At 57.2% G+C, this 16,454-nt stretch overlaps 1 protein-coding gene across 1 annotated transcript in view; it reads left to right on the top strand.

Annotated features, from left to right (window-relative positions):
* The window catches only part of LOC100657461 (sodium channel protein type 5 subunit alpha-like), a 42,470-nt gene that overhangs the window by 13,746 nt on the left and 12,270 nt on the right, over positions 1 to 16,454 (top strand). The window contains 5 exon segments of the mRNA XM_064277504.1: positions 2,956 to 3,045; positions 3,272 to 3,400; positions 10,108 to 10,199; positions 14,032 to 14,262; positions 15,915 to 15,978. Coding sequence (XP_064133574.1) covers positions 2,956 to 3,045; positions 3,272 to 3,400; positions 10,108 to 10,199; positions 14,032 to 14,262; positions 15,915 to 15,978 — 606 coding nt within the window.

Raw genomic sequence — 16,454 nt, 5'->3', positions numbered from 1 at the left:
GAAGTCAGCTGGCCGTGGAGACTCACACAGGCAGAAAGGTGGGCAGGTACCAAGCTGAGCGACCTTGCTGACTGTAGAGCTGCCTGGTGACCAGGGAAAAATCAGGCTTTCTGGAGCCACTGGCATTTGAGCTGAGCAGTGGTGTCGTCCTGGTCCTGGTTTGATGAAGGGGCTTCCCAAAGCCTGATGCCCTCTCTTTCAAATGAGAAATTGGAGAATGAATTGTGAACGGGGGCCAGGTTTGGGATGCAGAGTTCCAAGCTGGATTCCCTAGCAGGAGGGCTGGAGGCTTGGAGAGCACCTGCCTTGTGAGATTCCTTGGAGGCCTAACCCCTCCACTGCTGAGGCACCCCCAGAAGTCAGCACCCAGCTCGGCCTGGCCTCAGGTCTGACGCCCTGGCCTCCCCACCGAGCCTGAGGCTAGGCCAGGCCATAGAAAATGGCGGAGCTGTGGTAGGGAGGAAAGAGGTTGTCCCCTGGAGCTCAATTACCCTGCTCCAGGGCAGCCTGTGGGAATCGCCTGCTTGGTAGCTGCTACTTGTGGGGCTGGGGTGGGGCGTGGTGTCAGGAGCCTGGGGGATGCCCAGGGAGTGGGAGGCCCGCCTCTCAGGTCAGGCCGTGGAGAGGGAGAGGGTTGGTGAGCACAGCAGAGTGCCCCTGTTCTGAACCTGGCCCTTTGGGGTGCCCTAGTCAGGAGGCCCAGAGTCGGCCCCCTGCTCCTCTGTGGAGGAGGAGTAGAGGAGGTCAGTCAGCTGCGCCCAGCCTAGAGCAGCGAGGACTTGGAGCCAGACAGTCAGAGAGCAGACAGGCCATGGGACCGTTCAGTTGAAGGAAGGGTTCACAGGATGCTGAAGACAGACCTAGTGTCTGAAGAGCTCAGCTCTGGTGGAGGATGACCATTACCAGTCAGCAAGCAGCCAGACGCTCTAAGAGAGATGTCCAATGGCCTGGGTGGTGTGGCAGCAGCAGCAGCTCCCTGACCAGGAGTCAGGCCGGCTGCTCAGAGGGGTGCTCCTGCCCAGTGAGTGGAGCAAAGAAGGGTGAAGAGTTTGTGCAAAGGCAGGAAGCAGCCAGAAAAAAGGGACCCATCTCCCCCAGGGTCCATGTGTCCCGAAAAACCAAAAACCCAAACCCATTGCCATCGAGTCGATTCTGACTCATAGTGACCCTAGAGGACAGAGTAGAACTGCCCCATAGGGTTTCCAAGAAGCGGCTGGTGGATTCGAACTGCCAGCCTTTGGTTAGCAGTCAAACTGTTATCCACTGTGCCACCAGGGCTCTGTGTCCTGACAAGGTTGTGTTTTTCAGGCAGCAGAGCATTTCTTCAGAGAAGCCCCAGGCTAAAGCCCAGCCTGGGCTGCTCTAATACAGGTGGGAGGAACTGGTTGGGGGGGGCTGTCACCTGGCCTGCCCCTCCCCTCCTCTGGGGTCTGGGGTCCTCAGGGAATAGGCCCCACAAGGAACGCTTCCAAAGGGGTGTTTCAGGTGCCTGGTCCCTGCTGGGTCCGCTGCAAAGCTGGGACGAGACAGAGGCCAGCCTCGGTGGTGGCAGCCCTGGAGGGACTGGCTTCCTGGCCCCGGTGTCTGTCCTGGCAGCACTGGCCTGGCGGTGACCACCCAAGGGGCGTGTCTTAGTCCCCTAGTGCTGCTGTGCAGAAATACCAAAGGTAGCCGGCTTTAACAGATGGAAATCAATTTTCTCACAGTTCAGAAGGCTAGAAGTCCAAATTTGGGGTACGCCTCGGGGTAGGGGGTGTCCTTCTTTGTCTGTTACAGCTTCTGGTAGCCGGTAATCCTTGGTTCCTTGACAGCCTCATATGGCATCTGTCCTCCCTGTTTGTGCTCGTCTCTCTGTCTGTCCTACTGTTTATATGGCTCAGAAGTGGTTGGTTTAGGACACACCCGATGCTGATAAGCCTCACTGACATAAGAAAGCAAAGCCTATCTCCAGATGGAGTTACATCCGCAGCTATAACCCTGCTGTCAAGTGATTCCAGCTTATAACCCACTGCCCACTGCCATCCAGTTGGTTCCGACTCATAGCAACCCTATAGGACAGAGCAGAATTGCCTCCACAGGCTTCCCAAGACTGCAGTTTTACGGAAGCCGACTGCCACGTCTTTCTCCCGCAGAGTGGCTTGTGAGTTCAAACCGCCGGCCTTTCGGTTGGCAGCTGAGCACTTTAACCTCTGCACCACCAGCGTTCCTTTCCACAGGAGTCAACTCTGACTCATAGTGACCCCATACGGTTTACGAGGAGCGGCTGGTGGATTCGAGCCGTTAGGATTTCAGCACGTATTTCGGGGGGCACGTCCGATCTGTAGCAGGCAGGATCCAGGGGCGGTGGTGGACTCGAGCTGCTGGCTCCTGGCTGTTAGGATTTCAGCACGTATTTCGGGGGGCACGTCCGATCTGTAGCAGGCAGGATCCAGGGGCGGTGGTGGACTCGAGCTGCTGGCTCCTGGCTGTTAGGATTTCAGCACATATTTCGGGGGGCACGTCCGATCTGTAGCAGGCAGGATCCGGGGGCGGTGGTGGACTCGAGCTGCTGGCTCCTGGCTGTTAGGATTTCAGCACGTATTTCGGGGGGCACGTCCGATCTGTAGCAGGCAGGATCCAGGGGCGGTGGTGGACTCGAGCTGCTGGCTCCTGGCTGTTAGGATTTCAGCACGTATTTCGGGGGGCACGTCCGATCTGTAGCAGGCAGGATCCAGGGGCGGTGGTGGACTCGAGCTGCTGGCTCCTGGCCGTTAGGATTTCAGCACGTATTTCGGGGGGCACGTCCGATCTGTAGCAGGCAGGATCCGGGGGCGGTGGTGGACTCGAGCTGCTGGCTCCTGGCTGCTAGGATTTCAGCACGTATTTCGGGGGGCACGTCCGATCTGTAGCAGGCAGGATCCGGGGGCGGTGGTGGCGGGCGGCCCTGCGCTGTGGCTTTTCTTGACCCCGAGCCACACTCTTCAACATGCTGATCATGTGCACCATCCTGACCAACTGCGTGTTCATGGCCCAGCATGACCCCCCGCCCTGGACCAAGTATGTCGAGTGAGTACCGCGGGGCCTCTCCGCCAGCGGGCCCCGCCCTGCCCTTTCCACGCCTTGCCACTCCAGAAGTCACCCCAGAAAAGGGCTGTGTCCGGGCCCAGGACTCACCACTAAGGGGTGCTTGGCGAGCCCCTCCCCTCTTTTGCCGCTCCCGGTCCTGGCGAGTGAGCGGAGCTGTGGCGTGTGGGCAACCTGGCCTGAGGGCTTCGTGGCCTCTCTCCCCCAGGTACACGTTCACTGCCGTTTACACTTTTGAGTCTCTGGTCAAGATTCTGGCTCGAGGCTTCTGCCTGCATGCGTTCACTTTCCTTCGGGACCCGTGGAACTGGCTGGACTTCAGTGTGATTGTCATGGCGTAAGTACCCTGCTTGCTTCACCGGGCCGTGCCACGCCGGTCACGCCATGGGGTGCGTGCACCACCCCGGCCCTGGGCTGCCCCACCCTCAGCTTCCCGCCGTGGCCACACGCAGCTCTGCTCACGGGCTGGTTCTTCTTACCGCTGTGGCAGGAGACAGAGGCGAAGAGGCCCTCGGCTCATCTGGTGGGGAAAGAAGGATCCAAAATAGCTGAGGCAGGCCATGGTGGTCAGGTCCGCTGTCTCCTGTGGGGTGCGGTGGCCACCCTGTGCTCTGGGGACATCATTAAGATTCTGGTTTAGCATCCTCTGCCCTTTCCACCAAGAGAAACCAATATTACAACCCAAAATCCCCGGACCGCTGTCAACAGTGATCTGATTCCAAGGTGATTTAAGACTGCAGCTTCAGTAAGAGAAGGAGCCTGGAGAAGCAAGCAGGCAGTCCAAAAAACATGCCAGGTGTGCTGGCCTGACCGCTGCCTCTGCTCCTAGGCTCCAAGTGGCGCCTTCGAAAGTACCTGGTCACTCACCTGAGCAGTGTATCATCCACCAGCCAGAGAGGTTGGCAGGTTGGGGTCCCTCATCCCATTTTACAGATGGGAACACTGTTGCCCGGGACACACAACGAGTCCACAGAAGGTGAATGTGATCTCAGGCCTGCTGAGCCCCCACTTCCTGGCCTAGGAGGAGACCCATGCTGAGGGTTGGCGCTGCAGGCAGCACTCCACTCTGGGGGTCTCAGGCAGTGGACACTGTGTTCTTGTGGGTACAACTGACCAGGGCAGGCCTCATTCAGAGTTGTATTTAGGGGCTTCCTGAGAGCCTGGTGTGTGCAGGGAACCCTGTGTGTGCAGGACTGAACACCGCACCCCAGCAGGGAGCAGGCTGGGTGAGGTGATGCTCCCTGCCCTTACACAGCCCCCCACGGTTTCCTGACCATGAAGGGCTGGCTTTGGGCTAGGTGATTTCAAAGGTTCAGTTCAACTCCCACTTTCTGGGATTCTTGGATTCACTGAACCCACCTCTTCATGACAAAGTGTTTACTTAACCCCAGCCACAAGCAGGCCTGAGCTTAGTTGTGCTGTGGGGGAGCGAGGAGAGAAGGGGAGAGCTGAACCCTCCTATTAGGGAGCTTTCAAGCTGGTTGGAAAACCAGGTGATTAGAAAATACGTCAGAACCTGTGTTTGTAGATATGCTGATGTGAGCTGACCCCAGCCCTCCATTTTACAGATGGGGAAACTGAGACTCAGAAGCTACCACTCTCCAAATTCAATACAGACTTAGGGGTGGCTGGAGCTGAATGAGCAAGGAGGAAGGCAGTAAGAGATGAGGGTAGAGAGGTGGTGGGCTGGGGACAGACCGTGCTGGCCTCATAGGCCATGGTCAGATCTAAGTGCGTTGGGAGCCACCTGCTTTGCATTCTTAAAGGTCACTGGCTACTGGGTGGACAGTAGACTGGAAGGGAAGAGTGGAAGCCAACAGACCAGTTAGAAGCTGTAGGAGTAGCTGGAAGAGAGAGGGAGATGGCTGAGTTGAAGTGGAGGAGGTGAAACACAGCAGGTTCTGAATACATCCCGAAGGAAGAACCAACAGGAGACCCCACCTTGGTTTTTGGAATGAGCGTCTGGGTGAAAGGCGCTGCCTTTTTTGGGGAATGGAGAAGAATGGAAGGAGGAGCTAGCTGAGGGAGGAGGGGAATCCAGAACTTGGTTTGAGGTGTATTAAGTTTGAAGCATCCGGGAGAGATGTTGAGCAGGCAATTGGATGTTCCCTTCTGGAGTTGAGGAGAGAGGTCTAAGGCCGAGATACAAATTTGGAAGCCATCAGGGTCTAGATGGTGTTTACAGCTAGGAGGCTGGATGGGTCTCCGAGGAGTGAGTACAGCCTAAGGAGAGAAGTCATCTGGAGACTTCAGTGGGGGACGCTCTGGCATGTCAAGGTCAGGAAGACAAGGAGGAGCAAGGGAAGATTCCCAGGAACTGGACGGCGAGGCTGGAGGAAAACCAGGAGGGGTTGGTCTCTTGAAACTGACTGAGGAACGTGATCCAACTCAAAAAAAGGCCATGAAGAGGTCGAGTAAGGTGTGAACTGAGAATGGACCATTGGATTTGACAACGTGAAGGTCACCAGGGACCTTGACACGAGTGGTTCCATGGAGCAGTGGGGCGTCATGAAGTAGAGAAGGTCCGGGAGAGGGTGGGAGGAACAGATAGCACAAGCACAGACATCTGTTCTGTGGGCTGTAAAATCAAACAGAAAGTAAGGTGGTGGCCAGAGGGGAGTATGGGGCCAGGGGAGGATTTTAAAGAAGTGAGGTGTCTTTGCAAGCTGATGAAATGATCCAGTAGAGGGAGAGTTCGATGACGTAGAAAGGGGGGAAATTGCAGGAGCAAAGTCCTGGAGTTGGCTGAGGGGGTGGGAGCCAGCGCCCAGATGGAGGGTTGGCCTTAAGCACAGGGAAGAAAGGCAGACTTTCCTCTGAACGTGGAGAGAGAGAGAGTCAGTGATGAGAGAAGAAGGGTCGCTCTTCTGATTGATTCTGTTTTCTCAGTGAAATAAGAAGCAAGATCATCAGCTGAGAACATGGGGTGGGGAGGCCTGTCTGTGGTGTGAGGAGGGAGCTCTTCCTGACGGAGCCAGGAGGCTGCAGCAGCTTGAGAATGGAGCAGGGTCGCCAGGCTGGGCTGGGGCTCCAGAGTGCTCCATGTTGGAGGACAGCACTGCATGGGAACCCTGAGGGCCCATTGTCATTGGGAAGGGGCTTTGGGCAGAATAGAGGACAGTGTCCTCTCCCCCTCCCCTCCTGTCCTGGGGCCTGAGCAAGACTGTGTCACCACAAAGATGCTCCGAGACCCCAGGAAAAGCATCGCCTGGTTGATGCAGGAGCCAGGCTTTGACCTGTCCTTAGCCTGTATCGCCGGGATGTGCTCTGGGTGACTCAGGCCCTGGAGGAGTCCTTCTGCCCTGTCCCGTGGGAGAATCCCAGTCTTATTCCCCAGGGGTCCCCATGGGGAACCCTTTCACCACCCAGCATCACAGAAGAGCTGTGCCTTTTTCTTCAAGCCTTCTTGGCCTTTAAGCCGGGGGTGTTGCTGAGTGTTGCACAGAAATGGTACATGTATGTCCCATAAGGCTCAGGGTTTCGTCTCTCGGCTGGACTGACTTGGCAGCTTTGATTGACAGTGATTTCTGCTTTTGATTATGAAAACAAATTAACTACTGCCTCTGAAATACGTGCTACTATCAACGCTAGGGGCTCCTACCCATTGCGAAACCCTTTGCCGTCGGTTCCAAGTCATAGCGACCCTATAGGACAGAGGTGAACTGCCCCATTCGGTTTCCAAGGAGCGCCTGGTGGATTGGAACTGCTGACCTTTTGGTAAGCAGAGGGGCTCTTAGGATAATAAAGAAGTCTTTACCATAGGAAACTTTGATTTAATCAGACCTCCCATCTGCTCTCCATTTCACAGATGGAGAAACTGAGGCTCAGGGAGAGCCTAGCACTTGCCCAAAATTATAGAATGATGAACTGCAAAGCTGGGACTGAAACGTCTCCTAACTCCTAACCACAGGATAGATGGAAGAGACCCCCAAATCCGATGTTTCTGACCAGGTCTCAGCCTGACCTGCCATCCCACCCAATTTAAAGGTAGTGGGAGGGTTGGAGGGGGTGCGGGGAAACCTCCCAGGCTCAGCTTGTGACTCTCCCGCCACAGCTCTCCCTGTGGCCCCCTCCTGGCTGGTCATTACCTGTAGTTAGCACAGCCTCCCACCTTCTGGGGTTGTTATGGAAACCAAACCTGGAGGGGAAGGGAGGGAGGGCAGAGAGGAGATTGTCCATAGCTAGCGCCATAGCCCATGGGAGTTGCCTAGCAGCCCTGGGAGCCCGGCAGGGGGACAACATGTGTTGAATGGGAAATTCACACAGCACCAGAGATGACAAGGGTCTACCTCTGGCTGCACAGCAAGATGGGGTAGGGCAGGAAGAAGGCCAGGGTCTGCCTCTCCTCAGGACCCCTAGCTTGGCCTCCCAAATGGCTCCCCGCTACACTGGGGCTGGTGTGATGGGGTGGAATTCCCACCCACCACCCTCTTCTCCTTTGTGGCAAGGCCCACAATCCCACCCAGCTGTCTGCTCCTGTCCAGGAGCTGGGCCGTAGCAGAAGGAGAATGGCCAGCCGAGAGAAGAAACCCTGACACCCCGATGGGCCTACGCAGCCTTATGGGACATAGACGTACCATTTCTGGCTCCAGCAGTACCCCATCACTGCTCAGGCTGGCCCTCTGCTACACTCAGGGGCCTTCCAGGAGGCCTTGGCCGGGTCTGGCGTGGGAAGAACAGGGCCCAGGCTCTGGCTGGTATAAGTGGTACAGCCCCTCATGGGGCAGGCCCTCCCAGACACGGCATGCCCTCGGGACCACCAGCCCCCTCCTGCTCTCAGCCACTCGGCTGGCCAGCCTTACAAGGCTGCTAGGAGAACAGTCACCATCCTCGCAGTTCTGTCACCAGCCCGACCTTGTCACCCTGAGATTCCGCCTTCTCTGTACTCAGCAGCAGCCGCTGAAGGGGTAGAGGATGAGAGGAGGGCCAGCACTGTGTGGGGACACAGCAGTGGGGCAGCTTCTACACCAGGGAAGGCAAAGGACAGGCAGAGTCTAAGCTGAAGGCACCAGGGGACAGGCTGGGTCTGTGAGTGACAGCTAGGGAGAAGCAAGGACAGTCAGTTCCCTCTCTGATCTGCTCCACTCACTCCCTGAAACCAGAAGAGGCAGCCTCGCAACCAGTGTCCTGAGCAAGAAGAAGCTGTTGCCCCAGGCCACCACGGTTCCCATGTGATGGCAATGCCGGGATGGCAATATCCCAGGCTCGGCTTGAGAGTCCCGGGGCAGCACCGTGTGGGGACAGATTCCAAGCCTGAGAGAAGAACGTGGGACAGAGGCCTGAGGGTCTGAGCCATCACAGAGAATAGAATAGCTGTCAAAATTCAGCGGGAACTTGGGTCAGTTTAAGAGAGATTTCTGCTCCCTCCTGGAAGACAGAGCGCACATTGGCTGCTGCTCTGGAGACAGACATGCACCTGAAGTGACTCCAGGGGGTGGAATGGAAGCCACCGCACAGAAAGGGCCTGGTGTAGCCAGAGGCGGGAAAGCGCCGGGAATGTGGGTGCAGACTTCTCATCTCCGGGGGGTGCCACGGGTAAGGGGGGAGCAGCACGGTCCTCGGAGCCTCCGGAAGATGCAGAGGAAGGACGCTGTGAGTGGGTGCAGAGGAAGTTGGTTTCACCCCAGTGTCGGTCAGAGCTGGACCAGGCGGACCCACTGACCCAGGACCCTGAGTCCTGTCAGTAGGCACCACACAGCTTGCAGGTGAATCAGATGCTCCGAGCAGAGCAGAGGGGCCTGCAGGTGCAGACTGACCGGCAGACTGAGCCCAGCCAGCCCCTGTCAGCCCACCTTGGCACTCACCCGGCGTCACAGGGCTGCCGCCCTGGATCTGATGTCACTCAGACACCCTGGTCAGACACCCCGGTCAGACACACGGCTGAACACCAGACATCCTGAGTCCGATGCCCTTTGTTAAACATCAGACACCTTCGGTTAAATGTCAGGCACTTTGGAGCCGAAGTCCTTGGTTAAATATCGCAAGTCTGTTGTCCCTGTCCCAGCGGCCTCAATCACACACTGTCCGTCCGTCTCTCAGACATCCTTGTGGTCATGTGGCCCATCCACTGCGTGTCCTCACACCCTGCTTGGGCAGACCCTGTCCCCCGAGACCAGCTCCTCCTCTGTGTCTGTGGAGGCCAGGAGTGGGACAACTGCCCAGGCTCCAGGTATGAGCCCCACACCACCCAGCCCTGCTGAGCATCACTCGGGCCACACAGGGCAGACCCCTGAGGTGGGCAGCTCGCCTCCTAAGGTCCCTCCTCCTGTGGAGACAGACGCAGGACACCGAGAGTCCTGGGGTGAGACAGTGGGTAGATTCCTGGAGGAGGGGCCAGCTTCACCTGGGATCCCTCATGCTTCTCCTTGTTGACTGTTGGCTGTAGAGCTGGGTACCCAGCAGCCTGCGTTCTCCTCTTCCAATGCCTGTCTTGGGGACTCAGAGGACTTCCCATTGAGTGCTTGAGCCATCTATCCCTCATGACTCCAGGACTTCCTGAGCAGCTCCTCGCACAGGGATTTGTGGCTGGGAGGGGCAGCCCGTGAAGACCCAGCTACCCTCTGCTCCCTGAGGTGGTCTCAGCCAGGGCTTCAGGGTCCCACAGTTGGAACAGCCAGGCACTTGCTGAATCTATGCCCCCTCTGCGACCAGACTACAGAAGACACAGAGGAAACTAGGACCAGGAACCCACTCGCTTCCTCCATCACCTGACTGGAGCCTCCTGGCAGCAGAGCTTCCCTCTTGGCTGTGGCGTGTCCCCAACCTCAGGCCCTCCCATGCGGTCCCCAATGGCACAGAGAATGTGGCCGGTTTTTATGGGAACATCCCAAGAGAGCTGCGCGGGAGCTTGCTCTGTGGCCAGCCATACAGCACCCACACGGAGGTCCCCCGTGTCGAGAGGGTCGAGATCAGGAAGAAAACTGGGGGAGTCCTGGGACCACCCACAGCCTTCCCTGCGGGAGGGGAGAAGGGCGAGGGCGGGTCGGGGAGGGTGGCCTATGGTTCTGCTTTGTAATTCCCGATAACTGTGGTTTGATTCTGCAGGTATGTATCAGAAAATATAAAACTAGGCAATTTGTCGGCTCTTCGAACTTTCAGAGTCCTGAGAGCTCTAAAAACTATTTCAGTTATCCCAGGTAAGGTGCCAGGCTGTCTTCTCGGGCCTCAGCCACAAGTGACTCTCTCTCTGTCTCCCCGCCCCTCGTCCTCTGACCGTGTGTCCCTCCTGGCGTGTTGTCACTGTCTTGTGTGTGACTTTCCCTTGTTACAGATACACAACTGAATTTGTGGACCTGGGCAATGTCTCAGCCCTACGCACCTTCCGAGTCCTCCGGGCCCTGAAAACTATATCAGTCATTTCAGGTGAAAATCAGGTTAAACGCCAAGGCTGGAGGGACACGCCCAGCCTTGCCAGCCACCTGGGAGCCAAGGCGGCCCTCGGGAATGCCCCTTCGAATGTGCCTGTCACCAGAATACCTTTCCCAGAGCTTGGGCGTAGGGGCTGTGGGCGGTGGGCACAGCTGTCCCCCCAGAGCCTCAGAACGGGCTTCAGACTGCCCACCCCAGCAAGGGCCATCCTCACAGACACCCCAGAGGGGCTCAGAGCACCCCACGGCAGGGACTGCAGTGAAACCAAGCTCCCCAAGACAGAATGCCAAATTCTTCCCAAGATAGTCAATTTCTTTTCCAAACCGAGCTCAGCTATTTGAGTGGCTTCAAAGCTTGTACGTGAATTGCTTCAGCCTGAAGCATTACCCTGTGATAAGGAAACCGAGAGAACTGTGTTTGAGAAAACCCACATACACACAGAGAACCAAAAGCGAAAGCCCAGGTGCTGTCTCTGCCAGCTGAGTGCCCAGTCCCTGCCTTCTACGCCCTCTGATGATAAACCCACAACGGGAGCCCCGGTGCCCCTTGGTGAAACAGCGTAATCTGGGGACAGGCGTCTTCGGGCCTTGGCGTCTAATGGCCCTCACTGCATGGTGCGATAGGGGTTTAGCAAACCGTGCATGGTAGCCTCAGGAAGAGATCCTCCTTGACAGATGTTGGCAATTGTACCTGGGAAATCTCCGAAATCCAGGCGGCCTCACTAGAAAGCCCTTCCGTCCAGGAAAGCTCTCCAAAGACTCGTGATAATTTCCCAGTCACCTTGCGTGATAACACTGGTGCTGAAGCTGAGAGCCACCCAGGAGACTGTTTTATCCCAAGTATTCATTCACTTTTCCAGATTAAAGAGAGTCCAAGCTCAAAGGTCTTCCTGCCATAAGGCACTTGCTTTTGGAGGGGCTGTGCCCAGGGCTCCCTCCCAAGCCTTTTCTGAACGCATCCACACTGAGAACTGGAGAAGGGACTTCGTTTATGAAGGTGGCTGAAGACAGGTTGCATGCCACCGTTATGGGGGTGTGTTAAAACTCAAGGGAAGAATTAGGTGGACCAGATGGCTGCATCCCTTCCTGATTTGGGGAGTAGGTGGTTCCCAGGTCCTTGGCCTGCATTAACTATTGCTGCACCCAGGAAGACAGGGGCCTGGCTCTGAGCTCCCTCTGGAATTCAGACTCCCCGCAGTGGGTTAATTACCTTGTAAAAGGAGCCTCCACTTAGGCTGTGTTCAAGCTGAATGTCACACCTGGCCTGTGAACCCACTGTGGGTTGTACGCAGGACCCACCTGTCCCCTGCTTGTTGTAAGGGTGCCGTCAGGTCGATTCTAACTCTTAGTGACCCCATGTGACAGAGTGGAACTTCCCCGCAGGGCTTTCTAAACTGAAATCTTTCCGGAAAGAGATCGCCTTGTCTTTTTCCCTTGGAGCTGCTGGGTGGGTTCAACCAACAACCTTTTGGTTAGCAGCAGAGTGCTTAACTGTTGCACCACCAAGGCTCCTCTGTCCCCTGTAGCCCTCCCCCACAGATCAAGTAGCCCAGACCTTTGCCAAGAGCCAATAGCGTGTGAGGCAGTCTGCCCCCAGACAGTCCCATGGGACTACACCATTGACACAGACGTCACTGGGTCTTGGCACACACATATGTGCTCAGCAGCCTGCCTGTCCTCTGGAGTCCCAGGGATAGCTTCTCAGCAGACTACCCAGCAGAGTGTGGATACACACACTTACACAGCAGTTAAGAAAAGATGTGTTTCAGTCTGCTTCATAAGAAAGGCTTACAGAAGAAAACATTTCTCAGTCCTGAGGAAAAGGAGGAAGCCCCTCCCCCCCCCACCAGGCCCAGCCCCACTGGATCTTTTCTAAAACTGCCTGCACCCAGTGAGGGTGCAGACAGACCCTGAAAGCAGTCATTACAAATAGGCTGTGGTCACCATTCTGGAGGACTTCCTGGAGGAGGTGTCCCCCAGCTGAGTCTTAAATAGCCTAGGTCCTCTCTGAACCTCAGCTTCCTTCCCCTTAAAACGAGAGTGAAGTCAGAATGGTTGCTTTCCTACCCCAGCCTTTTAGGACATCAGTGGCAGAGAGGGTCTCCCCCCATGGACCCCCAGGACTCATCCAGAAAGAATCCTGTAATTTCATCGGAGTCAGTCTTGCCAGGAGTGAAATCTGTCATCCATGGGAGGAGCATTTAAAAGGGTGGGTCTTTGCACACCACCTGATTTCCTTGGGGCACTGTCTATGCAGACAAGGTCAGGAGGAGCCTCCCTGAGCCTAGAACTGGATAATTTGGGCCAGAGATACCGCAGCTTGAGTGTCAAGGCCGAGTCCCATTTGAGTTTGTGAGCTGTGCCCCCCGCCCCTCACTTTGTTCCCCGTGTGAGCCAGGGTCTCGAGGCCCATGAGCAAGACCACATGAGTGCCGGCCGAGAGCACAGACCCCATGCTGGGATGAGAAGTCCCACCACCACGTGGTACCACCCTGCAGGGCCCCCCACTGCCAGGCAGTTGCCAACATCTGCCAGGACGATTTCAACTGTGCGCACTGAGTGCCTCTGAGCCTGGGCGGGCAGCAGCATCCGGGCACCACGGGGAGGATGCCCTCTCCCCTCTCAGATATCTTTGCCCGCCGCTGCCTCCTGGTCTCTGGGTCACTGGCACAGCAGCCACGGGTGCTCCTAACACATTAACTGGCTGGACGATGGATGGATGGAGCTTAACCTGAGATCTGGCCGCTTGCGGGACTGCGGGGGGCAGGGCCCTGCTGCTGGTGGAGGAGCCCTTGGCTCCTGATGGTCACTCACACTAGTCGCGGGTCGTAGGATGGTACCCAAGGCCAGACTGAACGAGCTTTTCTGTCTCTTTGCTGTGTGGGGGGCTGGCTTCCGTAGGGAGGTGGGCCGGGCGACTAACAGATCACAGCCTCTCAGCTTTCGGGAGTGTGGGGGAGCCCAGAGGGACAGCAAGTGGGGAAGATGCCATATAGGTTCACCCCTCTCCTGCCCCAGAACTTTCCCCAGAGGTGGGGCTCGAGGACAGAGGCCCCTTAGGACTTTACCAAACCCTCCCCTCAGCCTCCAGCACACACACGCCAGTCCCCAGTTTGTCCCCAGGCCCTGGGTCCCTTAGCTTCCTCTACCACTTAAGACCCCCTGGGCCATCAAAGATCACTGGTCCCAAAGAGAGCAGGGGCAGAGGACTCCTACCAGGGATAGCTGAGTCTCTCCTCACCTCAGGCTGAAGACTGAAGCCCTTCCCTTGCTCAGGGGCTACATTTAAGGGGTGAGTGGCAAGCCTTGGGACCAGCCGGAGGGAGACAGACTTTGAGTGTTTGTGGCTTCAAGAAAAACAGCATGTTTCACAGCCATGTTATATATTTGGCTGGTGAAGAGGAGAGAGGACCAGGGCCCCCTCTGAAGGTACGAGACCAGGAAAGAATCCCAGAGGCTAAAGAATAGGGGGCTTTGGCCTTAAATGCTCAAAAGAAGCTTCTCTCCTTTTGCCCCCATCTCATGGCTGCTGATTCGGCCCCCAACCCACCTCAACTCAGGAACCCTGAGGTGACCTCACGCTCCTTTTCACCTCCCCCAGGCCTGAAGACCATCGTGGGTGCCTTGATCCAGTCTGTGAAGAAGCTGGCCGATGTGATGGTGCTCACGGTCTTTTGCCTCAGCGTCTTCGCCCTCATCGGCCTGCAGCTTTTCATGGGCAACCTGAGGCACAAGTGTGTGCGAAACTTCACGGTTCTCAATGGCACCAACGGCTCAGTGGAGGCCGACGGCCAGGTCTGGGACTCGCTGGACATGTACCTGAACCATGAAGGTGTGGACTCGTTCCCTGCCTGACTGGGTGTCCTGTGGCCCAAGGAGGTCTCTGTGAGGTGACCAGGGCCAGGGCACCTCCCACATAGACCTCTCCAGAGCTCAGGCCTCCAGGGCCCTTCCTGCCCCACCAGACCCCCCGAGACCCAGCTGCGTGCTGAGGGACCCCAGACCCTGCCCTTTGGGGCTCCAAGGTAGAGGCCAGGAGGGGAGCAGACTTGGGGCTTGCCTTGGTGACATCCCAGGCTGAGGGGACGGTGCTCGAGGAACAGGAAGGATGTAATTCAATGGAGAGGCAGACGGGGAACCAGGCTGCAAGGTTTAGAGTGTGGGGAACGGTGCGGACGGCCTGCAGAGGAGCGTGAGCTTGGGGAAAGGTTGGACCCACAGCTGGGTGGTAGGTGAGACCTCAGAGTGGAGGCCCCACCCGCCGGGCAGGGGGATTTCCCAGTCGACTTTGGTGTTCCTCGCTAGGATGCAAATTCCACATACATGTACCCCCAGAGCACTGCAAGAGGGTGGGAACAAGCTCGGCGATGGTGCAAAGTGGTGTGAGCCCCTCTCATTGTCTCTCCCTGCCCCCGGTGGTTGGCACTTCCCTTCTCAAGGCTGATGGCCAGCACCTCTCTTGACAAGCGCCATCCATCTAGATCAAAGGTGGATTTCAGGCCAGGAGGACGTGCTCCGAATCTAGAGCCTCTTGCATAAGACAGCAACCCACTTGGGCTGCCACCACATCTTTCTCCATGGAGCAGTCCACTCCCCCAAAAATTACAGCCTTGGAAACCCTATGGGGCAGTTCTACTCTGTCCTGTAGGGGCACTATCAGTTGGAATCGACTTGACAGCAGTGGGTTTGGCCATATAGCAGTGGCTGTGTGACTTCATTGTCACCAGAGTCCCTGGAGGGCTCCTCGAGGCACAGATTGCTGGGCCTCACCCCCTGGAGTTTCTGAAGCAGCAAGCCTGGTGTGGTGTGTGGCAAGTTGCCTTAATAACCAGTCCCCAGATGAAGCTGATGCTGCTGGTCCTGGGATCACACTCTGAGAACCGCTGCCCAAGACGAAGGCAGGCAGTGGTGTGCAATGGGGACTGACAAATGGCCACAGAGAGTTGAGGACAGGGCCTGGAGTCCTGTGTCTCACCTGGACTAGCCCACTCCCTCCTTACCTCCGCATCTGAACAGACCAACTTGTTGCCACGGTGACTGCAGCAGGCATCACTTCCGCCATTTTGTACATGGCAGAGTGGGGCCGGAGCTGGGCAGTAATCTGCCAAGACCAGGCAGTGACTCAGCAGCCAGGCTGGAACTCTTCCCAGACCCCTGCCTCCTAGTTCAGGGCCTCTCCTGGCCCTTGCTGGCCCCCAAGTGGTTTGGACAGGGCCGGAAGCTACCCTGTGGGGACAGCTGATCTCTGCCAAGGACTTCCTGTGTCCCCCAAGCACACAGGGGACATCGGCAGCTGGAGGTGTGAGGAAGAGCAGGAGGAAGGCCGGGGAAGCAGCCAGAGCTGGCAAGTTAGAGGAGTAGGGGGCAGGGCAGGGGTGGAGAAGAAGAGGAAACACCACCAGCTACGTCCACACCTGGAAGCAGGGTGGGAAACCAGGGAGCCTGAGCCACGTGTGCCCATCACATCAGATGTCTGTCTTACAGACAATTACCTGTTGAAGAACGGCACCTCGGACGTGTTACTGTGTGGGAACAGCTCAGATGCCGGGTACGTGGTGCTCACCACCCAGGGTCACCTTGCCCAGCCAGGGGAGGGGGATCTCCTGGGGCTTTCTCCACTGATGGTGCTTTTTGTTTAGGCACCTGGCCTCAGGGACAGTGAGGCCTTCCCTGCTTCCCTTCCCTGCCAGGGCTCTGTTGGCCTCCCCACCTCCACCCTCCTCAGAGGAGACAGCTATGAAGGAGATGAAGCAAGGCCAGGGACAGGTTCATAGGAAGGGCTAAGGGGGCCTTGAAAATGGGGCAGGGGCAGGAGGGCAACCTAGGAGCCCTTCAAAGTCCCCCACCAGCCCAGCCCTGGCTCCATTGCTTTCAGAAGCCCCCCAGGGCTGCTCTGTCCCACTGCTGTCTTCACTCGCTCCCTGCTGGTCCTGTCAGGGGTGAGCCTGACCTCCCCAGGCAGCCTGGAGTCCCCCTGAGGGCAAGCAGGACCTGAGTAGGGTACTCAGAGATGCCTGTACAACT

The sequence above is a fragment of the Loxodonta africana genome, chromosome 27 (genome assembly GCF_030014295.1).
Source record: "Loxodonta africana isolate mLoxAfr1 chromosome 27, mLoxAfr1.hap2, whole genome shotgun sequence".
In the NCBI taxonomy this organism is placed as follows: domain Eukaryota; kingdom Metazoa; phylum Chordata; class Mammalia; order Proboscidea; family Elephantidae; genus Loxodonta; species Loxodonta africana.
Note: the sequence above shows the minus strand (reverse complement) of the source record. Positions and strands in the feature narration are given on the sequence as shown.